Below are 24553 nucleotides of genomic sequence, written 5' to 3'. Positions count from 1 at the left end.
CTGTGTCTTCTTCACAGTGTTTTCTTTCTTTCTCTCATCCTCTCCTCCACCTCTTTTTCCTTCTACTCTCTTACGAGGCCCTTGCATCACCGCACTGAAAGCTGCACAGAGTTCAGAGGTCGAGCTGGAAGCTTAGTCGACTGGCTGCTGGCTGCCACTGATTCTCAAATACACATACGTAGTAAACATACACACACACTTAGAGATCTGTTGGACCTAACCACAACATTAAACACAGACACAGCTGCTCAACATGCAACCCACACAACAGAATGACATATGGACCATGATATAGGCTTATGTACAGCCTGAGAAGCGGTAAAGCTCCAAGGGCAAGTACACAGGGCACAAGCTCGACGTGGAGTGAGAGGTGACATGATTACTATAGTTCACCGAGGGGAGATATCTGTCACCGCGCTTGAATGTTTTCAGAGACAAAAGCCTGAGAAAACCCCAACAGATCAGACTTATATCACACCAGAAGAGACCAGAAATCCACAATACACTGACCAGCAAAACCATTATCCAGCATCACAGTTCTTCATGTTTTCATGGTGGTGAAATTGTTAGAAAAATGTCAACATTTGTGGTTTAGTGAGAGTGGATATACATGTGGAAAACTTGATTTGATACTTGATGAAATATCTTCCTCCTCCACTTTTGCTATTTTAAAACTCCACATTTTTTCAAGGATTTTGGTTTGAGTGTATCCATAACGGAACCACTCATCTGAGGAGGTAAACAGTCTAGTTTCATAAGCAGTCGGCCTGAAAAACCCAATTTAACGCACAAAAATGCTGTGAAACAAGCAATGAAATATATGATGCTATTTTCCTGTGTAGTGAGGAAATTGTACAAACAATATTCCCTGACTTCCTCAGAATCCTGAAAAAAACCACTGTAAAAACTCCAGGACCAGTAGGAACCGCATACTACATGTATGTAGCACTATACATTGATAGCATTGTATTTTTTTCCCAATAAACGGTGGTCTAATAAATTACTATTCCAATATTAGTAATAATATAAACATAATGACACACGACCCAGTTCCATGGTAGTGCCTGCTGCCACACCACTCACCTAAAAGTTATGCTGTCCCTTGCTGCTGTTAACATCATTTTATAAGCCTCCACCTGTGGCTGCTGAGTCTACATTTTCCTTTAGGGGGGGGACATCGTTACTGTCACTCCCCACTTCCTGTTGTACTGAGCTCAGTGTTTCTTTGTAGGGAGTGACGAGGTCAGATCAATGCTGTACATATCCAGCATCTACATTCACATATTAATGCTTTCCAAATGAGTTGAATCCTATCCTATGTCCGATGTCAGCCATGATAAAAATTCTCTAATATTGAGCGATGCTTACCGTCATGGTTGGGGTTTCCCAGCGTCCACGGCTCGTCTGAGTCAAAGTGTGTGTCGCCTCCTATTCCCGGCCCTGGAAAGTAGGCGTGGGCCAGGAAGCCGCCCTCGCCGTCAAAGGGCGAGCTGTCACCATGGAAACCTGAAGCGAAGATGATGGTGATGTCCACGTCTTTCTTGGTGCGCTCCAGCTCGCTGTAGGGCACAGCCTCAAAGCGGAGCGGCGTCACGTTTTGCCAGACGTCGAAGGCTCGCCGAATGGCATCATGGGTCTCCTCAGCACCGACTTTGGGTGTCACGTTCTTTATGCTGCAGAGACACCAGATACAAGAAAGAAAAGTTAGGCTGGAAACACTCTATAAAGGTTCTGCAAACGTCTCACGCAACTAGATCATTTTCTCTAATCATCGTGCTCCAATAAGCCTCAGATTGGGATTTCTCCTTCAATTGTCAGGATGAGCAAATCTATTATAAATTGATAAACCTCATGGGTACTCCAAGTATTTGGTAAAACAAGCATACCTAGAGTATCTTATTTTGCTAGATGTCCACTCAGAGGAACAATGAAAGAACAGAATCTAATCAGGCAAAGTAAACAGCCTCTAACTCCTCTGAAGCATGAGATATGGTGAGATAGAAAACAATACAGTCAGTTTAGTTTTACTATAACCAACACAAGTGTAAGAAGAGAGAATACTGCCGCATGTCAATCTACATGATCACACCAGCCAAAAAGGAAAAAAAAAAAAAAAAAATCCGTCACTATCAGTGTTTTCTCTGCATGCTGCCATTTCACGCTCATCCTGTTCGCCAACTGAGAGCTAAATGGAGCGATCTGTGAGAGAAAACAGCTGAGTCCTCCCCTGCCGGCTTTGAGTTGCTGCAGGTGTGGAGAGGACGGGACAATTTCCTGCCACTGGAATTTATTTTCTAATTAAGGATTATCAACAGCCCACTGCCTGCTGAGAGCCACAGTCTGGTTTGGGCAATCAGGAAAACCTCTCACCACTTTATTCCCTCCAAAAATATCTCAGGGTCATGCTCTATTAAAATTTGGTTTCACTCCCGGGATAGACAGATAGGTATACTTTACATCAGCCAACTTAGAAGCTTGTAAACACACAACGCTCTTTGTCGGTAGTGAGGTGTCTGAGTTGAATGGAAAGTTGGTTGGCTGATGTTCAGTAGATACTTACATGTGCAGTGTGTAAATAGATTGTGCAAATTTCTTCTTTGTCAGTCATTTCAAGTTGATTCAAGAACTCCCTTTTTTCTCCTCCCACCCACCCTGTTCCCTTTGTGTGCTCTCTGTCACCTTCCTCTTTGTTCACTTTTTCATTTAATTCTTCTGTGCATCTCTGTTTGGCTGTCAGCCTGTCATCTTCCATAATAGGAGTAAATATTATCAGAACGTCTCTTGCCTTTGACTGTTGCTCATCTTCTTCTGCATGGTGGGTAAACTGCTGCAAGGCACATTTATATACTGCATATTTATATTGCATGTAAGCTCAGATTCTTTAATTATTCAATCAAACTCAGTGAAAAGGGAAGCATAAAGGCTGGTTATGAAATATAAATAAAGTGCTACTGAATAACCTGCAACATTCATTTAATTGCTCAAACCAAACCACAAACTTCTCTTTCGCCTCTTTCAGAATTGACGAGATAACAGCTGACTTCCACTTTAGCAGAGATGTGTTTATTTTAATTACTGTACACTCTCGCAAGCTTTGGCAAAACCTCAGCTAATGACTTTCTGCTTTGACAGATCTGAGTCCTGCAGACACCTACAGGTATCATGATAAAAAAAAGGAATATAAATCATTTTTAAAAAAGACAAGTCTACAGGAACAAACCATCAGATATGTACAGTAGAGTAAGAAGTTCAAACAGTCAACAGCAAAGATCTGCAAAGATGAACAGGTTTGTTTCAGCAGGCATATATCTGAAGAGTAAGTTAATGTTACCCAGAAGGGTTTCTACTGGCCCAAACTTAAACCTGATTTTGGCCAGTTGGACACAGCCCAACAAGCTATAACCATAGCCTTTACAAATAATCACCTTATTAAGTTGATACGGCTAACCTGTATTTGCAAATAGGCGTATTAACTTATCGAGCAGACACAGAGTAACATTAGCATTTATCTGGAGTTTCTGGCTACCTCATGAATGTAAGTCAACTCCTGAGAGAAATATTTGACTCTTTATCTGCTAAATGCTCCAATGTGTCCACAAGCTAGTCGCTAACTTTGTCTGTCTGCTGTTTGGTGCTGCCCAGGTGGTGTACAGTGGGATTTTAGATCTTTGAAACAGCTTCCTGCCACAGCTGGAAACAATGCTGATGAGGGCGGTGAGGGTGAACCAAAACAGTCCAAGGGCCATGAAACCAAAACAATGAGCTGAAAGACACTGAAATGCTCCCTAGAGATGAGAGGAAGTGCAGAGTCAGGTTAAAATTTTCTGTGGGTTCGTCGCTACGAGCCACACCTTTCACATTACACACAGTCATTTGATCCATTGTTGATAAAAAGTCTTTATTTACAGCACCTTTAACTGTCAGCAAACCCTTTCACATGATAAGATTTCATGGGTCAAATAGTTGCTATTAAATTAAAATAAATAAATTATACTTATGACAGTAGAAACTGTATTTTAGTGTGTATACTCAAAATGCCTTGAGACCGTGCTGAGTCATTTTTACACATTTCAATCCCACTATCTGTGCAAGTACTCCAACACATCGCATTATAGCTTTATCCGAAATGAACAGTTTCACACAACTGAAGGCAACAACAACCATGTTTTGATGACTTGCTGTTGTCTGTGATTACATTTGCTGTAAGTGATATAAATTGTGATCAATAACAGTCTGAAAACTGTGTGTCCTCAACTGACCTACAGCAAGTGTGAGTAATAAATACATCAAGATTTGCCAGTACCCTTAAATTACAGAAACAATATTGAACATCAGTTGAAGTGCTGTTAGTGTGAGTGCGATGGCTGGCAGTGGAGCAAGAAAACTATCTCTGCCTGATTGAGGCAACTTATGGAGGCAACATGAAATGGCCCTTTTGTCTTTTGAAGTGCTTATGTAGAGTAGATAGGGATGCACAGAGTACAAGCGTGATAAACACAAGGAAACAATCCTGCTTTCAAATCAATATCAGCTGACCCACAGAGAGTCTGCAAAGGTGCAAATGTTTCTCTTCCTGAGATGAAAATATAGAGAAAAAATTGAAGCTCTTCCATGGCTCCGTATGAACACTTGTCCTTGTACTGCTCTGTCTGGAGTTGAAATGAACAGCCTTAACAACAACAACTGCGGCTACTCAAGGAATAAAAAGATGGTTTCATTTGATTCTATTACCAAAGTAAGTAAAGTAACTGCATGTGTGTCCTATTTTAAGGGCAAGATGGATAAAGAGAGAGGCACAGGCAATGCAAAGCGACAAATGAAAGATTCCCAACCTACTCTAAGGCCATATAAAATATTTAAGTCCATGTTGTGAGGTGATAATGATTCCGGATGCAACTCCTGTGCTATAATAGTACCTGCATGCAGGGAGAACAGTAGGGGTGCCAGAGCTAATTAGTGCCTCCCGACAGCAAGTACTGTATGTGGCTGTGTGGAAACTAGCACACACCTGGGGCGGCCATGCATTCGTTATACTTTCCAAATGCCAGAGTTGTTTTTTTATTTATTATTTTTTTGGCCCGTTCAGCTTACAGTTTGAAGGAGAAAGAAGAAAGTTTTAACAGGAGAAAGAGTGACATGACAACAGTCCAAGGCCCCAAGCTGCATTCAAACCCACAACGAACCCAGTTTTACTGCTGCACCTTATCTGAGCCACCAGGAGGGAAATTACAGACTCAGTTATGGAAATGTGACACACAATAAATATACCTTTTGCTTCAACTTCCATCTCCAATCTAAAGGACACTAAAAAAAAGCGTTATGATCTACAGTGTGTTTAAAACGGTCTTCCTTGCATGGAAAAGAAAATGTGTCATTTTTAGTGGTAATGTGTGATATGATATAACATAATATAATTAATGGCAGGAAAAAACTGTTTCCAGGATTCAGGTAAGTGAAGTTAAGTGGGCTGGCTAGTTAGCTAACTAACACTACTTGTGTTTTTTTTTGTTTGTTTGTTTTCGTTTTCTTTTTTAAAAAAACACACATTTGTTAGTTCATTGCCTGTATAGTCAACTAGAAAGTCAGAAGCCATATTGTCAATCATATAAAAGTAAAAACTAAACATTTATCTGATGGTGCACTCCACAACAACAAAAAAAGCAAACACTTTAATAACCAGTTAGCTAAACGAGGGCTCCTTTAAATAATTCTTTTGTTTCTTGTCCCACGGGACTTCATCGAAGCAATGTCACCATGTTTGAGGATCTCAGCAACTTGAAAAGTACAATTTCATCATATCCTTACATTCCATACATTCCTGTATTCAGGGTTTTAAATTAACCTTTTTGTCCACTGGCCACATAGCAAGTGAATGTTCAGATCTTACCAGCTGCTCAACACATTACCATTGTTTTTTTGGCTGGTGAATGAAGCAAATCTATCAGCCATTGCTTATTTTACTGGCATTTGGCTGGTGAGGATTTTATGCCCTGCATATATTCAATATGTGTGCACTGGTTTTGAAGAACCAAGAAATGAAATGATAATTGAAATAATTTATACTTTGATAACAGCCAATATACAATCTGACAAGGTAAAGACACTTCAAGTCAACGTGTAGAATAGTAGAATAGTGGAGGGTAAATGGTTCCTGTTTTGTTCTGTATTATTCTTTTTTACCATAAACTTTGGATTTTCATTAACATTTAAATGGGAATATCTCACAGTTCAATATGGTAACAATGTATTGATGTTGAAATGCCGCACAGGACACCTTTCAGGTTTTAAAGGCCTTCAGAAGATATTAAATGTGCTACATTTTCTAACTACTTCCATTGCACCAATATGAGATAAAAGTAGCAGCTGCAGGCACATCTGACTACTGACTGGAGGCCAGACACACATCCTTGTGCACCACACACACAGACATATATGCACACACGAGCACACACACACACACACACACACACACACAAAATGCTCCCATCCTATTATATAACCCTAATCTGTCAGAGAGCACCCTCTGCTTTCCACTGGGGTTTCCTCCTCTCCTCTCAGCTCATCTCTTTCTCTCTGCAGCTGCTTTTCCTCCACCACTCCTCATTTCCACCTATCTAATCCTCCACTCTTCATCAAGCCTGCTCATTTTCTTGCTCTCAGATCTGTGCCATCAGATGAACCAAGTGCTCCTGAAACAAATTCCAAACCCGGTCCCAGTGAAATATTTTAAAAAGAAAAATGCATAGGCGTGACGCCGAACCGTTCTGCTATCGGTGATATACAGTCCTAATTCAGTTGTAGGTCACTGATCCACTAGATTATATTTATCATGTAACACTGCTCATACATTTATCCTCAAGGCAGAGCAAAAATAAAAAAAAAAAAAAACACGCTCACTTCTTAAGGATTATCCAATGAAACATGGAGCTGGAGGCAAGTGACAGAATCGTATGTATAAAATATTACAGAATCTGGGCTACTGACCTCACTAAATCAACAGAGAAATATTATATAACCGCAGCATGTTGTCCTATACATTATTACTCATGTAGCTTGATGTCAGAAAATGTGCCTGTGAATTATGAAATCGGTGATGAAATCTCTGGTGCATGTATGGCACTCTTTCCCATTCGTGCTACATGTTTTATTAGGGATAAAGCTCTTCTACAGTTCTTCTACAGTCCGAGGTTTGAAGAACATGGTATGTGTTGTGTGTAACAGGCACGTAGCCAGTAATGGGCTTAGTTTGATCAAAATACATTTCTTAACATTAAATATAAAAATATATATGGAAGTAAATAAATATAAACTTGTTTTTTTGTTGACTTGACGTGTGTGTCGAATTGGTCGTCTGTTTAAAACAAAGCTGTTGTAGGAAGTTTCCATAATGTAATAAGTTGACTGGTTCTGAAACTCATAACTTCCTGAGCTGCCTTCAGTCAGCTGGCTGGCTTGTCATGCACTGTAACGTTAATGTGTTATTTGAAAAAAGTTGAGGAAGAAGAAAACGCCACCACCTCCATTAACTAAGTCCACCAGACTCATCAGCCTACAACGAGGTCAGCCTGGCTGCTCACTCCCTGGCAGTACAGCGTTTTCTCCTGGTCAGCCTACTGCGGGTTCAACCATAGCTGCTGTGGGAATTAGGGGTGCTGGGGGAGCTGCAGCCTATAGGGCCATTTGTGTTGTTGCAATATTTTTTTTTTCTATCATGTAGACCGTGGGCGTAAAGACAGTGGAGTGGGGAAAGGAATGAGATGAGACGCGCAGCTCACTGACCCAGTTGACACATGCTGGTTAGAATTGTCTCCGGCAGCCTGACTACTAAAAACTGTAGTTATGAACCTGACAGGACAGAGGAAACTCTCCAGAGGAAACAGAATTAAACTTTTAGCTTCTGAAATAAATTTTTTTAGACAGCTCTGATGGAGCTCAGGATTTATCAGGAGGACGGTTGCTTTACTCCAAACAATTTCACTGTATGAACCTGGACTGTGTGTTTGTGTAACAGCTGACCTTTTGGATGTGAAGAAGAACACAGAACAATAATTAAAATTAGATCCTGATCGTTCCTGTTGGCATGTCTGGAGATTTAAATAATCAATGATGTTACACTGCTGTGCATTAATAAACTCATTTTTTGGGGAGGGGGTGTTTAATAGTCAGCAACCCTGTGCCCCTGACTGAAATCATGTTCTCATAGCTATGGCTTCACCTGCCAGTTTATGAATCACATTCACAGCTAAATTTGTATGTAATTACCTGCACAGTCAAGAATGGAAAATCAAAGTACTTCTCATTAAAGTGTTATGGACAGTTTTCTTGATAGAGTGTAAGGACGCAGGTTTCTATGAGATGTGCAGATTTGGTTTTTCATGAGCTGACTGGTGCTAAAAACAATGGCTGTAGGCTGTAAAGAATGCACCAGGGATATGTTATAAGTGCAATTTCTGTCTAAGTTCACACCTTCTCTGCTGTCTGGGTTTAGTTGCCACTTTGTGTAATAAAATAGTTCATTAACAGTGCCGTGCACTGTAGAGCTGATAAGCAGCTGGTCTTGCCGGTGTAAATATACTGTATTTTAAGCTATATTCTGTTGGTTGAGCATGTTGGATAGACAGTGTTTTGCTGCTATTGCCTTTGTGATACAGAACGTTGCAAAGTAAACTGGTCGCTTGTTTGTCTATGTACTTTTTGTGTTGAACTCTGGTTGACCCTTAAGTTTTGTACCTTCCTTGTTATTACATAAGTTCAAGTATTGTAAAATGTGTTTAGTAGAGAGGAAATGTTTAAGCACAAAAGCCTACAGATAGCTTTCCAGTCTAAAGTCTACAAGAATTTTACAGTTTTAAATCGGTTGTCACATTAAGAAGAGTTGAGCTGAGGAAAGAGGTTTTTAAAAAGGCAGATTTGCAGGAAAAGAGTGAGAACTGTGTGGAAAAATGATAGCAGGCTGTTTCCTTTTCGGCCTCTCTGTGAGTAACATTTATACTAACAAAAAGGTGTGTGTGTGTGTGTGTGTGTGTGTGTGCTGATAGTTAGTTATTTCTTTGTGTCTGTTGGCCTATACTGGGTTAATCTTGTTGTGTGGGTATCTTCGCAACTTGACAAAAGCCCTCTTGATGGGGATGGTCAGTGTGTTGCTGGGATTTTCTGTGCATGTCGGGGTGGTTATGGGGATAGCAAAACAGTTGGATTATTATAAAATGCTGTAATGTCTCCACCTCTTCATTAAGTTAATAACAAATCTTGATTTAAAAAAAAAAATCCAAGATCACCCACCTGTATGTGATATGTTTGTGTTGCCACTTCTGTCCTGTGAGGGCGTACCGCCGTTTCCTGACACTGAATTTGGATGCACCTCCTATCTGGTCAGGGACTCCACATCTGGGCTTCTTCATCCACCTACAGGAGAGATGAGGGCACGTCCGTCATTGTGCTGCAGGTATCATCGGCAGCATATTTCATCAGTGTCGACACTGATGACATGATTAATAGAAACTTATTCTGATTCAGTGTGGGTCTACAGATTTGTTAACAAAGACGGACTGAGTGACGGTAACAGATGAGAACAAAATGATTCATATAGGCCCTCTGAGCATTTGTATGTACAAGTGAGAATACGCAGACACAGATAATGAATGATTGCACTACACATAAAGCTATTTCGTAATTAAACAAAACACATGCACATCCCTCATAATTCCCACACTGTACACACGTATACATTCATGAAATGATGTACACATACTGTATTACACACAAAAGACACCTCACCTTATTGTGTTATTGCTACATCAACAAGAGAAGCGGGGGGGAAATAGAAAAAACAGGCAGACTGTTAGCTTTATCACATTACACTGTGTTTCAGGTCAGTGGATGGACAGCTGTTAGTCTGCATTCACACCACTGGCCACCACATCGCCACTTTAAAGTTCATTGGCATGGATAGTATTTATAGTGTAAATGTCAGTGAACGCTGTTGCAGGTAAAAAGACACAAAGGTTAAAACTTGGTAAAACCTGCATTACATTTTGGTTTACAAGCATGAAAATATATGTTTCAGCCGTATTTCAGTAACTGTATTTACTGTATATATACACTGTACATTACCTTACATAAGCATCTTGACAGATTCTGTTCACTTGGGTCTACCCTCCAGTACATCGCTGAATGTGCACATTCACACTTTTTGTCATTCTACAGTAAAAACAAAAATTGAATTCCTCCTCTAAACCCACATGTCATCCTTGTCTGCTTGTGGCTGATCGAATGTGAAGCAGACAAACTCTGTTCCTATTCTTCCCTCTTTTCCGCTGCGTATCAATACTATGGCATTTTGCAGCCTTTGATCTGACAACAGAGGTGTGCTCTCTGTAAAAGGTCCCTCTGGTCAAATTAAAACGCCCCACTTAATCCATGTCAGGGTAACTTTATGTCTGGCAAAATAACTGCTCTTGCCCTCAGAATGCAAAACAGGAGATGAATGAGCGACTCTCCTGTTTTGAAAATGTTTAGACCACTGTGTGAATGTTAACAATCAGAAACAATAAATGACTGTTACAACATCATTGACCCTTCTGGCAGGTTCTCCCTTGTTTTCTGTCTTGTCTCCTCATCGTATAGTGATTGAAGAATCATGAAAATCAAGCATAAATAAACACAAATCTATATGAAAGCAATACTTATCTAATATCTGAGTAGCATGTCTCTCTTTTAGCTGATATCAATCATTTAAACACAATGACAAAATACATTTTATCAATTTAGCTTTGTTTGAAATACTAGAACATGTAATTTTCCAAAGAAACAAGCACACAGCATTTAATTAATTAATTAATATATTAATTAACTCCTAAAACACACATTTCCATTCTGTTTAAATTTGATACCTCCCGACAATGTTTCCTTGTATTTCGAAGAACTCAACGTCCCATTTTGTGGCTTCTTTAAAGGCATATTTAAAGAGGTGTTTGTGACTTACTCTATAGTGTTGTTGTCCTGCGTCCCTGTGACATTGAGGCCGTAGCGGCGCTGCATGGCAGCGATAGCGGACTGCATGACTCGGGCAGAACGCAGCACTGACATTCTGGGGTCTGCAGGAGGGAGGTAGCCATACCTCTGGAGCCATGCCTAGGAACAAAAACATGGAAATACAGAGCGGAGGGAAAGGTTAGACATTATGGTTTTGTTAAGGGTTTCAAATTCAGATGCTATGCAAAAAGTTCAAACACACGAGAGGTAATTACAGACTAGTGGTTAAAGGAATAGTCATTTTGGGAAATATGCTTATTCACTTTCTTGCCAAGCTTTAGTTGAGAAGATTGACATCAGTTTCATGTCTTTACGGTAAATATGAAGCTAGAAACTGCAGATGGTTATCTTAGCTTAGTATAAAAAACTGTCAACAGGGAGAAACAGCCAGCCTGGCTCTGTCAAAAGTAACAAACTCTGCCTACGAGCACCTCTAAAGCTCATTTAGCACTAAAGCTAATTAACACATAGCCCCCTGTAAAACCACACATTTATGTTTTTACACTTTGGTTTTTGTACGGATTAAACAAACGAGATATAATATATATGTTAATTAATGAGCTTAAAAAGGTGCTGGTAGGCAGCCTTGTGTTTTTACTTCAAGCATAGCCAGGTCAGCGGTTATGCTAAGCTTAGCTAAACTAAGCTAACTGTATCCTGGCTGTAGCTTGAGCAAGTAGAGTGGTATCAACCCTCTCATCTAACTCTCGGCAAGAATGTCATATTATTTATTTAGAGAAATAGGCATGAGTTGGGAAATGGCACTTTAACCACACCTGATCCAGTAAGGCCAGCTGTGAATTTATATAGTATTGTTTTTGTGCATAAGAAACACTTTAAACAAATGATATACTGCTGACTTTGCCTGAATAAATAAATCTAAAAGCAATTCCCAGTTCTGCATGACCTAGAACACCATTAAAATGTCATGAAGATATAACATTATATGGGAAGTAGAGACACACTTAGAATAAGTAAGAAAAAGATCAGTAAATAACAGCTCTATAGATACTCCCCCCCAACCCCAAGACATTTTAGTAAGAATAAGAGCATAAGCAGAAAGAGGGAAATCTCTATACCAGTTTACAGTGCACAATATCATCTGTTATCACGTCATTTGGCTTGTCAGGGAAAGGCTTTGGTGTAATAGAGCTTTCAGTGTCCCTATAAAATCCTGCCAGAGGGAATCACAGCTCAGATCTTTGGACCAGTCAGGAGAGGGGGGATCGGCTGGGCTTTCCCACAGAAGAGGCTTTAGGGATTTGTAAAGTCCCAGCCTCTCTGAATTCTTTCAGTCTTCATTATAAAAATGGTAAACAAAATCAGACTGCTGCATTTAGCAACACAAAGCCAACCAACCAATAAAAAAAGAGACTTAAATTGTATTGTTTGAAGTGTAGAGAAACTGAAACAACACAAAAACACTGGCCTAGAATCTCAAAGACCCAATGAACTCAGAACTGTCAGGCTGCGCGTTTGCCTCAAACCTTTTCATTCTTCATTCAGCAGAGCTGCGCTGTGAAACCTGAGCGCTATTCCAGTACACAATGTTGTCGAGCTGCTTCAGTCATTATGGAGGCCTGCTGCTCGGGATAGCATACACACACGGAATGAAATTCACTAAACAGGGAGGGAGGTGTGGTGTGAGAGTGAGCGGGGAGAATGCAATAAAAGGCAAACCATTACTCAACAATGGAACAAATGTGAGTTTACAGCTTTTATTACAGTGAGTGAGCCTTGTGTCAGGCTCCAAGCAGCAACAACAAGCTCTTTAGAAAGTCATTGAAGGGGCTGTTTGTACATACTTAAAAGTGCTACAAACTGGGACGAAGTGTTTACATAATTTTATATCATAATAGCATGACATAAAGAATTCAAATTCAATTGAGAAATATTAATATAAAATGCGAAAATCATTGTGTGTCAAGCCAGTAATAGAAATAATTTGAGGTAGAAGATCTTTACAATAAATTTGAAGCTACAGCTAACAGCATGTTAGCTTAGATTAGCAGGACAAGCAAAACAACAGGAGGAAACAGCTAGTTCTGGCTCTGTCCAAATGCCTACCAGCACCTCTAAAGCTCACTTATTAACACGTTATATCTCGTTTGTCTAATTTGTAAAAACCTGCAGTGTGAAAATAACACTTTGTGCTTTTAATGGCGGTTGCAATGTGGCAACTAGCAAAATGCTGCTATACAGACTTTGCTAACTTCTGACAGAGCCAGGCTAGATGTTTCCCCCTTTTCCAGTCTTTATGCTAAGCTAAGCTAACCCTCTCCTGACTGGTTTTTATTTAAACGGACAGATATGAGAATGATCTATTTTCTTATCTAACTTTCTGCAAAGAAGTTTGATGTTGAACTATAACTTTAAAGCTCTGGAGAAGAAAACTTTTAAGATACACCGGTCAAACTTTTTTTTTTCTTTACAGGTCCCATAGTTTCCTATGAAGGAACTCATAACTAAATTCATAGTAAAGTTTTCTGAGAAGGTCTTCTTCATAATAGTACCAGTTATGGGGGAAATGGAGACAGTGTTTAATTGATAAAACCTCCAGTTAATTAGTCAACAGCAGGTCAGCTGAGCATGCAAAAATGTAAAATGTGTCTCTAGGCAGGCATACAATTCAATATATACAGAAAGTTTTTAATAGTTAATAATGAATGAATACAATGTTTACTTAGATTTAATTGGGGCAGTTATTTCAAAGAAATTCCTCTGAAAACTATTTTTAATCTCAACACAACTACTTAAATTCAAATAATGTCAGAAAATTCTTTCCATTTTCTCCACACTTAGTATGAAATTACATGGTTGTTTTCAGGAAATTGCAAATTACAAACCAAAAAATGAAGTGTTACGGATAAATCTTGATTTTACAATATCCAAAATCCTAGAAGACTTTGAGTCTTACATCATTATATTGATAATATCTTGATTTATTGCCCATCCCATAATCTGAGTGAACAATACAAAGAACCCAAAATGCACAAATACGCAAGTGTCTCACGATAAATGCAGAGGAAGCTGCTGTATCTAAACCAGACTTTCTCTCTGTAGTTTATCTGTGCTTTGATTGGCACTCTGACAAATCGCTGATGTTCTGCCTACCCACCTCCTGTCCCCTGAGGACTATAGGTAGGCACATGCACAGATTCACACTCTGCAGCAATGACTTATCACACCCAACTCTTGTCAAAAAGTCATGAGTCACATTTCTTCGCACTTCTCCTGCACGCCCTGAGGTTCCTCCTCATATGTCAATCTTTCTTCCACCTTTTCCCTCCTTCATTTCCTCTCTGTATCTTCCTCTGCTGGGTGCTCTGGTCTATTTAATGGATTTCCCACTGCCTTCCCACTTCTATCTACGCTAGCTACCCCCCTCCCCCCTCCCCCTTCCTTGCACTCGGTGAGTGGGTGATAACATTATGATGTGTGTCAGGTTTTTACACTCTGAATAGACCTCTGGGGAGAGAGGTGCATGGGAGATTTTCATTCAGCTGCTCAGGTACTGAAACTACAGCTCCGTAATCATACACACGCACAGCACACATGCCTACACACGTGCACAAAGGTAGACAAAGATGTAGACACACAGTCATGAAACACTTGCAAACAGGCTATACACTCACAAGAACACTTAAAAAGACACACACTTACTAAAGCCCAGTGACACTGACAAAGCTCAGCTAAACACATGACAGCCCACAGTGAATCAGGCCACCAAGTGAAAAATCTCAAGACAATACAACAGCCACACATGCTCACAGACAAACACAAACAAAACAATCAATAAATCTCTTTCTGAAACACACTCATATGCTCTGTTATTGTTTTGCATGGATGGACCTGTAATCTGGTTTGGGAAAGTCACATTATAAGGTGACAGTATGAAATTCACAATCTACAAAACTGAAAGTAAGCTTTAAAAGTTTAAACTATAAGTGTGAAAAACACAAAAAATGACTCTGTTATACCCCGCCAAGTCTAGTTTGAGTTGTTTTTGAGCTTCTTTTTTTCAGTGTTAAAATGATGTCATAAATCCCAGCATGCAAAGCTGAAAGGGCATGTTTTAATCTCTGGAGGTGTGTGTTGAAGCTCTGCAAGGCGTACTCAGAAACTCTGAAATTAAATCTTTGCAAACATTACCACTGTAGAGCAGTTATTACAGACATTCAAATCTCAATTTTACATCTTGACATCCTATTTTTAACTTTCCAAATTACAGTTTAAAGTTTCAAAACTACTTCAGCAATTTAGTGCAGGACTTCTATAAAGTTGGGGTTTTGAAAGAGATTTTAAAGAAAAAAGAAAAAGAAAGATAAAACTTGAAGCAGAAGCAGAATACCCTGACTTTTAGTCCCTTTGTATGGGTCAAGCTCCAAAAACAATGGATCCTACATTTCCCATAATGCAACTTGATAATGTGTCTTAGTTAGATCTTCCCCATCTGGTAAATAGCCACATCTTTCAAACTTCCCAACCCCACCTTATAACAGCAGTTTTGCGTTCTAAATTTGTAGTCTCAAGCCAAGGTGAGATAACCCTCATGACATCACTATGACATCAGAGGTGTTTTCCCAGACTTGACAAAGATCCTCAAGAGCCACAAAGGACATTACTCAAATATTGTCATTAGTTCCACACAAGACCAGTAAAGTAATCTTCATGTGTAAAATTGGTGGACTGCCCTTTTAACATATCAAATCTTTGTTTCAGATTTATAGATTGTGAATTAGATTTTACCTGAAACAACATTCACATTATATCTTTACATTAAATTACAGGTAAGCCAAACAATCATCTTTGTGGCCCAGTAATAAAGCTTATTTTATTCAAATACCTTAAACCAGCAGGCATCACACAACAATTAAACTGTACGATCTTGACTGGTAAATACCGCACAGCCTGCCTGCTGTGCCGACATGCTGTGGTAAGCATAGTGTTTTATTTCTGGGTGTCGGTGTTTCTGTGTTACTGGTAGCAATTTTGCTGCTCTATCTCAACCCAGTTAATTTTGCTATATTCTTCATTACAATGGCTAATTACCTGCTGTACATTTAAATTTAAACATTTAAACTTACACTAGCTCTGCTCAAGCTCTCCTTCTGTTAGCGGCTTTCTCACTAATCCCACAGTTGTTTACATGCTATTCAGATCTGCTGGTTACTTTAGTTTAGCAGTTAGCGATGACTTCTCTCTCTCCCTCTCGCTCTCTTGCTCGGTGTGTCTCATGTTTAACTATTACTTTCCCTCCTTTAGTGATAATGGTACATGTAATAAATATATTTTATTTGCCGTGATGGAGGCGAGGCTCAGTGAATTAGAAGTGTGGCTCCACACCATGGAAACCCAATTGTTAGCTGCTGTAGTTAATCAGCCCCTAGTAGCTGGTGCAAGCAGAACCAGCGTAGCTCGTACTGTTCCCAAGGCAGCTCTGGAGCAGCTGGGAAGCCAGGGTGGCTGAGTGACCGAAGGAAGCATAGCCCTAAGCAGAACAGTTCACCACCAACCAGTTTCTAATAGGGTCTCCCCACTCAGCAACACATCCGCTGAGAAACCAACTCTGATTACTGGTAACTCTATCGTGAGAAATGTGAAGTTAGTGACACCGGCAGCCATCATCAAATGTATTCCTGGGGCCAGAGCAACATAGAATCCTATTAGATACTGCTGGATAAGGATAAGCATAAGTAAAGTAAAATTATTCACTTCGGCGGTGACGACTCCTGATTACGCCAATTGGAGGTCACTAAAATTAATGTTGGGTCAATGTGTACATATGCAAAGACAATGTCAAACTCCATAGTTTTCTCTGGGCCCCTGCCAAATCTGACCAGTGATGAAATGTATAACCACATCATCACTCAACTGCTGGCTGTCGAGGTGGTGTCCAGCAAACGATGTGGGCTTTGTAGATAATTGGTGGACTCTCTGGGGAAGAACTGGTTGACCTGATTAGGAGACACGGCATACAGCCCACGTTGGATGGAGCAGCTTTCATATCTAGAGATATGGCCAAGTTTATTAGTAGACCAAAACCATGACAACCCAGAGTTGAGACCAGAAGGCAGAGCTGCAGTTCTACACACTTCTCTGCACTCCCATTAGAGCAGTTACCCACCCAAAACCACATAGAAACTGTGTCTGACCCCCGACCACTTCAATCAATTAAATCTAAAGTACACAGAAAAGTTATACATAAAATCCTAATCAAAATTAACACCACCACTGCAATAGTACAACAAAATAGGAGAATTTATTTATGATGATTTGTCTGAAACTCTATTGATCCATGCATCCCTATAGTTCTCAGTAGTAACAACTTCATGAGCTTCTTTAATGATAAACTTCTAACTATAGGACACAAAATTCATCACCTCTTGCCCTCAACTGGCACCAATTTACCCCCAAACACAGGAACCTTAGAAACAGCTGTAAAACCTGATATATATTTAGACTGTTTTTCTCCAATCGACCTTCCTGAACTAACTTCAATGATTTCTTCATCTAAATAATCAATGTGTCTTTTAGACCCCATCCCAACTGGGCTGTTCAAGGAAGTTTTATTCTTAGTTAGCACTTCTTTATTAGATATGATCAATTTGTCTTTAGTAACAGACTATGTATCACAGTCCTTTAAAGTAGCTGTAATTAAACCTCTTTAGAAGCCTACTCTTGATTCAGGTGTTTTAGCCAACTATAGACCTATATCTCACCAACCCTTTCTCTCTAAGAGAAAGCAGTCAACACTCAGTTGTATGACTTTCTACATAACAATAGTTTATCTGAGGATTTTCAGTCAGGATTTGGAGCACATCATAGCACAGACACAGCACTGGTGAAATTTACAAATGACCTAATTGCATAGGACAAAGGACTTCTGTCTGTACTTGTCTTGTTAGATCTTAGTGCTGCATTTGACACCATTGACCACCACATCCTATTACAGAGACTGGAACATTTAATTGGCATTAAAGGAACCGCACTGAGCTACTTTAAGTCCTATTTATCAGATCGATTTCAGTTTGTACATGTTAATGATGAATCCTCCATGAAGGCAAAGGTTAGATATGAAGTTCCACAAGGTTCTATGCTCGGACCAGTACTATTCACCTTATATATGCTTCCTTTAGGTAATATTATTTTGGAAACACTCCATCAACTTTCATTTTTATGCGGACGATACCCAGTTATATTTATCAATGAAGTCAGATGAAACCAATCAGTTAACTAAACTCCAAACAGACCTGGATGACCTGCAATTTTCTGCTACTAAACTCAGAGAAAACTGAAGTTATTGTGCTTGACCCTAAACACCTTAGAAACACATTATCTAATGATATAGCTCCTCTAGACGGCATTGTCCTGGCCTCCAGGACCACCGTAAGGAATCTGGGAGTTATCTTTGATCAGGATATGTCCATTAACTCCCACATAAAACAAATTTCAAGAACTGCCTTTTTTCACTTACGTTATATTGCAAAAATCAGGCACATCCTGTCTCAAAAAGATGCAGAAAAACTAGTCCATGCATTTGTTACTTCTAGGCTAGATTATTGCAATTCCTTATTATCAGGCTGCCCTAACAAGTCTCTGAAGACTCTCCAGCTGGTCCAGAATGCAGCTGCACATGTACTGACAAGAACTAGGTAAAGAGATCAAATTTCTCCCATTTTAGCTTCGCTGCATTGGCTTCCTGTAAAATCCAGACTACAATTTAAAGTCCTTCTCCTCACCTAGAAAGCCCTTAATGGTCAGGCACCATCATATCTTAAAGAGCTCATAGTACCCAATTATCCCAACTAGAACACTGTGCTCCCAGTATGCAGGCTTACTTGTGGTTCCTAGAGTCTCCAAAAGTAGAATGGGAGGCAGAGCCTTCAGCTATCTGGCTCCTCTCCTGTGGAACCATCTTCCAGTTTGGGTCCAGGAGGTAGACACCCTCTCTATGTTTAAGAGTAGGATTAAAACTTTGCTTTTTTGATAAACCTTATAGTTAGGGCTGGCTCAGGCTTAGACCATCTCCTAATTATGCTGCTATAGGCCTAGCCTGCCGGGGGACTTCCCATGATGCACTGAGCTCCTCTCTCCTCCTCCCCATCTCCATCTGTGTGCATTCATGTCTCATTAATGCATGTTACTAACTTGGCTTCTTCCCCATAGTTTTGTGCTTTCTTGTCTTTCTCCTCCTGTTGCTTTCTGCAGGTATTTCTGCCTCCGGAGGTGTAGAATCTGGATCTGTAATTGCAAGCCTCCAACTGCCCCCGTGACCCTGCTCAACACCCACTACTACAATTATTATTATTATTACTACCACCATTATTATCACTATACATCTCTATGTGGAACTTGCATTGTGCTATGCTCTCTTTCCTCCTGCTCTCTTTCAACCCAACCGGTCAAGGCAGATGGCTGCCCACCCAGAGCCTGGTTCTGCTCAAGGTTTCTTCCCATTAAAGGGGAGTTTTTTCTTACCACTGTCGGCAAGTGCTTGCTCATGGGGGAATGTTGGGTAAATAATATTGTAGAGTACGGTCTAGACCTGCTTTATATGAAAAGTGCCCTGAGATAACTTCTGTTGTGATTTGACGCTATATAAATAAAATTCACTTGATTTGTCTCCTCTCGCTCTCTGCAATGCTTCATGTTTCCTTTTCCCATATCTTCTCTCTGTCATGTCACTCTCTACTGCCATTCCTTCTCCTCCTAATGTCTACTTTCCCTTTTCTTCTCCTGTAATCATCTGTCCTCTCCCATGTCCCTCCCTCACATCTCCTCTCTGACATCGGAGTTTTTTTATTGTAACCACATTTGGCTTTGTCCTAACCACTGCCCCGGTGAATTCCCTGGTGTTTTTGGGGAGAAGGAGGGAAAAAAATAAAAAAAGATATTGATGAAAAAGTATACGACTTAGACGTGGCACTGCATATTTAGCCAAACAAAAATCCAAACAGTATGAGGTTGTTTTTCTCCTGCAGTCTTAAAGAATACAGCTTGATTGTGCCTGTAGAGAAACATTTCAATTCAACGCAAGTATCTGACGGGTTTAGAAAAAGTAAGACTACTTTTTTTTGAAGATGAAGGAGACTGTGAAGACTTATTTATTCTTTTTGCTGTTTGAAAAATGCACCACTCATACCAAACAGACAGAAACTATCTATTCATTTCAATTTTATTTGCATTTTACAACTGAGAACAATGTAGTCTGTGATGTACAGAACATATTTCCTATGAATTTCATCTACATGTACAGATAAATAATATCTTGGATTTTTTTTTCTGTTTTGAGCACTGCTCAGAACATAATAAAAGTGTATATGAAAAAGTATTGTTGCAGTATGTCAAGAGTATTATGTAAATGAGGAGCTGCAGAAGAAAACATGACAGTGAAGAGGCGTTGGCAGTAAGTATTAAGAGAGGCGGTGTGTTGTGTTTGTGCTTTCAGATAATGCAGCCATTATCAGATCCAGAGATGTATTAGAGCCATCAGAAAAGAAAAGACAGGTAAACACGAAGCTGAGACTGTTGCTGGATATGTCTGTCACTCAGACACTGACAGGATATTGGATGGTGTGTGTGTGTGTGTGTGTGTGTGTGTTTTCAGTGTCACATAACAAAATGAGAAAGAGGATATGGAGGGTGTAGCTGTCACACTGGTGCTTCAAATGAATATAGCAGAAAAGAGCCGCCTGTAGTTTCAATGCAACTTTCCACAGTGACAGCAAACAGTCAGCTGAGTCATTCTGGTCACTGTGTCTCTTCTTCAGCTACATTTTGTAGATTAATCAATATTTGACTATTGATACTGTAATTGACTTGTGTTTTGTTCATGTAGATGTGGATATAGAATTACAGATAAATGTCATACATACTGGGGCTTGACGATTGTAGATGATTATTGGCTTTAAGGAGGACTAGAGCATCTTAGTATTGCACTTTAAGTGGAGGGACTCACAAGAGACTCACTTTTTGACCTGAATTTTACTCCCTGTTATGGGTCAAGCTCCAAAATACTCTTTCCTGCATTTCCCATGATGCAACCAATTCCATTTTTTTAATACCTTTCCCATTTGTTAAGTGTCCACATCTTTCAAACTCCACACATCAGTTTGTAAGCAGACTTTGTTACACATTTGTCGTCTCCAAGCCCAAGCTGAGATAACCCTAATGACATCACAATGACATCATCAGAGTTGTTTTCTCAGACTTGACAAAGCCCCATTTTTGCTAAACCGTAACTTCGGATAAGTTGTGTTTGTTTTTATTCTCATCCAGTCAAATACTCCGTATCTCAGCAACTCTGTTCAGGCCACTCAACTCATTTCATTATTTTCCAAAAGCTGTAACTTTTCTTGGACACTTGTGTCCTTCCTTTGTTCATCAGTCACACAGAAAAACCTAAAACTTCCATGGTCAAACAGACACAAAAGTTGCACACGCTCCAATACAAGATTCAGAGAGGCACAAGCTCAAGGCTTACATATATTAATACTGCATAAACTTTCAAAGATTGAATCCAAGTCTTTGATCTCTAATTCCATCATCGTGCCAAAGTTTATAGATTATCTCGGCCCACACGTTATTAGTATTCTGTGACTTCTTTTGGGAAGGAAAAAAAACACATGGGCCTGGAATTATAAGAGATGAAGCGTCCATGTCGTTGTACAAGTTCTCAAAAGTAGTAGAATACATGCTAATAGACAGTCACTAATATTCTCAAAACAAACAAAACAACAGATTTTTATTAAAGCCTAAAGTTGGAGACAGTGGCAAACTGAATGTTTGGGTAAATTCAGCATTATTCTGACTTTCAGAACATTACTCCATTCATTTTAACTCCGGTGACTAGTAAGACATTCTCCCAGTGCTTCACTACTTCCAGGATAGTGACCCTTCTTCTTATAATCCTATGGAGAGTAGATCGTAAAGATGTGTTTTGCTGAATCAGGACCCTACCTTTCACTCTCTCTCTCTGGTTATCTCTTTCTGTTTTCTTTCGTTATTCTCCCTCTCTGCTGCCCTGTTCTCTTTTTCATTGATTCACTCTCTTCGTGATCTATGGTTCCCGGTGTTCTGCCGATGTAAGGATTCTTGAGAGCAGGAGGCTCCTGCACGACAGCCTCCTTATTCAATAAGACAGACATTCCTCGGCATCCTCTCTCCGAAAATGGATAACGAGGGAGCTTGTAAGTATAGTCGGTGCTGCTCGATATAGCTGCAATTTGGACTTCATGTTGGTGTAATAATAATGACACAGAATGGTAACCATAGCTCATGTAGTGCTGCATTATAAGTGGCTCACTAGAGCCCACAGCAACACTACTGTAAACAGAGCTCAGGGAAACTGTCTGGGGAACTAAAAACATCACTAAGGCAAAATAATTATCTTGGCCAAAGTATCAGATCATAACAGGGGGGAGAAAAGCTTCATGAATTGTTAATGAAGAGATATTATGGGCATGTTCACATCTGTAGTTCAGTTCCCTGGATCAAAGAGGGAAGATTATACATTGGTGAATTTTCATTCTTGCCCATTTAGAGTTGACACACCAAACCAAACTGAAAATTGAAATCACCAAGTCACAGAGGCTGACGGGGATTTCTCAACCTGCATCATCAACACAGAGCTAAAAAAAGAAATAACTGGATATGAGCATCAAGGAATAGTTTGATACTTTGGGAAAAACACTTACTTTCTTGCTGAGAGTTATACAAGATTGATACTGCCGTCTTATCTGTCCGTTAAATATGAAGCTTCAGTCAGCAGCTGGTTAGCTTAGCTTAGCATAAGATAAAGCTGGAAATCCAGTGACCAGCACCTTTAAAACTCACTTTATCTTGTGTAATCTGTGCAAAAAAAACAAAGTGTAATGATGATATGTTATGGTTTTAAGGGGGGTTAAGTGCTTGCTCTTCCTCATTATCTGTCTTTATGCTATGCTAAGCTAACGGTCTACTGGCTGTAGCTTCATATTTGCAGTGTATATATATACACTGTATTTGAGTGGTATCAATCTTGTCATTGAACTCTCAGCAAGAAAATGTATTAGTGCACTTCCCAAAATGTAGAGTGCCAATGAGAGTGCAAGTGGACTTCAGCTGTTATAAATAACAAAAAGCTCTGCTAGAAACAAAAGGAGATAGATTTCATGTCTAATAGCAACATGAAAAGAAAAACATGTATTTGTTATGATATCAGATAAAAATGTTTCTTGTTTAATGAACCAGAAATCATTTTTGGCATGTTTCTTTGATCCATTCACGCATTCAGCCCCCAGCCCCCGGACCCTAACCCACACCAGGCTTCAACTGAATCAAACCAGCCAAGTGTGAACACGTCATAAAACAAACATAATGTGCAATGTGATCATTAGGTTGTTAAAAACGCAATGAGCACTTCCTGAAAGAGTAGAGAGCTAATAATGAGGTTAAACCTCTCCAGAAATCATCGCACTCTTGAAATGGAAAGATAAGGAGTCCACCAGCATGCCCCGATGAAGGCTAAAATGTCTGAAATGCATCAGTGCCTATTTTTGGGCTCTCCACACTTGATTTCACTCCACTTTGAAGTAGAATTCTCTCTTACTTCTGATGCAAGAAGAGCCCGGCCTCACCTCGCTTCTCTATACTTTCACAGAGAGTGCTTTTCCTTTTCACCTTTGTCACACTATGAGAAAAACAGCTCATACAGTAGCTAATCTTAAAGGTCATTTTGCTGCATTTACAACTATATCTTACTTAGAGTTGAAAAATCTGAGCCGAAAGAGTTTAATACCCAAATATAAGACTTAAAGAATTGTCTCTAAGAGCAAGACTAAAACCAGAAAATATTGTCATCTTAAGCAGCTCAGCCTGTGGTACCAAAACACTCCACACGTCAGGAAAATAACAAGCAAGTTACCCAGTAAAAGAAAGGGCAGAGTTCTGGAGTGATTCAGAAGCCCTGTCCTCATCCAGATGCCTCACACAGGCACTGAACTGAGGTGAACCCGGGGCGTTCATGTCCTCGAACCACCTCTTAACCAGCCAGCTTGGCCCGCTACCTGACGAGCAGAAGGCGAGCTAATTAGCTGATGGGTGCCATCAAAAGGCCAACCTAAGGCTTAAGGCGGTGGAAACGCTCTATTATGGATGAGGCGTGCCTCGGGAAGCCTGGTCGGCATAGCAACGCGCAGACAGCGTGTAGCGGATGTTGACGGTTGTGACTGATCAGCTGATAGGAGCTGGGTCCCTCAGGTTACAGGGGCAGCGAGCCACTTGTGCAGCGGATCACATGTGCATTAACGGTTTTACGGTGAGTTGTGGACATGACAGCTGAGCTTTAGTCAGAAGGTGACGGTGTACTTTTGACATTAAAGTGACTTTAAAAATGGCTGAAAATTTAATGAGAAACCATATATAGCATGAAAAAGTAATATCGGGGGGAGAAATGAGCTCTTAGTCTGGTGTGTTTAAAAGGTAACTGCGGCTTTAATGCGCTGGAATCAGACTTTTTTTGGGAAATGCTACAATA

General features: G+C 39.9%; 1 protein-coding gene across 2 annotated transcripts in view; it reads right to left on the bottom strand.

The window, feature by feature from the left end:
- Positions 1–24553, bottom strand: part of LOC122972422 (matrix metalloproteinase-16-like) — an 86044-nt gene that overhangs the window by 51316 nt on the left and 10175 nt on the right. Inside the window, exons 2-5 of one of the 2 annotated variants that reach the window (XM_044339519.1) lie at positions 10985–11133; positions 9778–9792; positions 9283–9405; positions 1369–1673 (exon numbers count right to left, since the gene is read on the bottom strand). In XM_044339519.1, coding sequence (XP_044195454.1) covers positions 1369–1673; positions 9283–9405; positions 9778–9792; positions 10985–11133 — 592 coding nt within the window. The remainder of the gene's footprint in view (positions 1–1368; positions 1674–9282; positions 9406–9777; positions 9793–10984; positions 11134–24553) is intronic. The other variant, XM_044339520.1, reaches the window with a different exon arrangement.

Source organism: Thunnus albacares, chromosome 21 (genome assembly GCF_914725855.1).
Source record: "Thunnus albacares chromosome 21, fThuAlb1.1, whole genome shotgun sequence".
NCBI lineage: Eukaryota > Metazoa > Chordata > Actinopteri > Scombriformes > Scombridae > Thunnus > Thunnus albacares.
The sequence above is the reverse complement of the archived record's forward strand: the minus strand, read 5'-3'. Positions and strand labels throughout refer to the sequence as shown.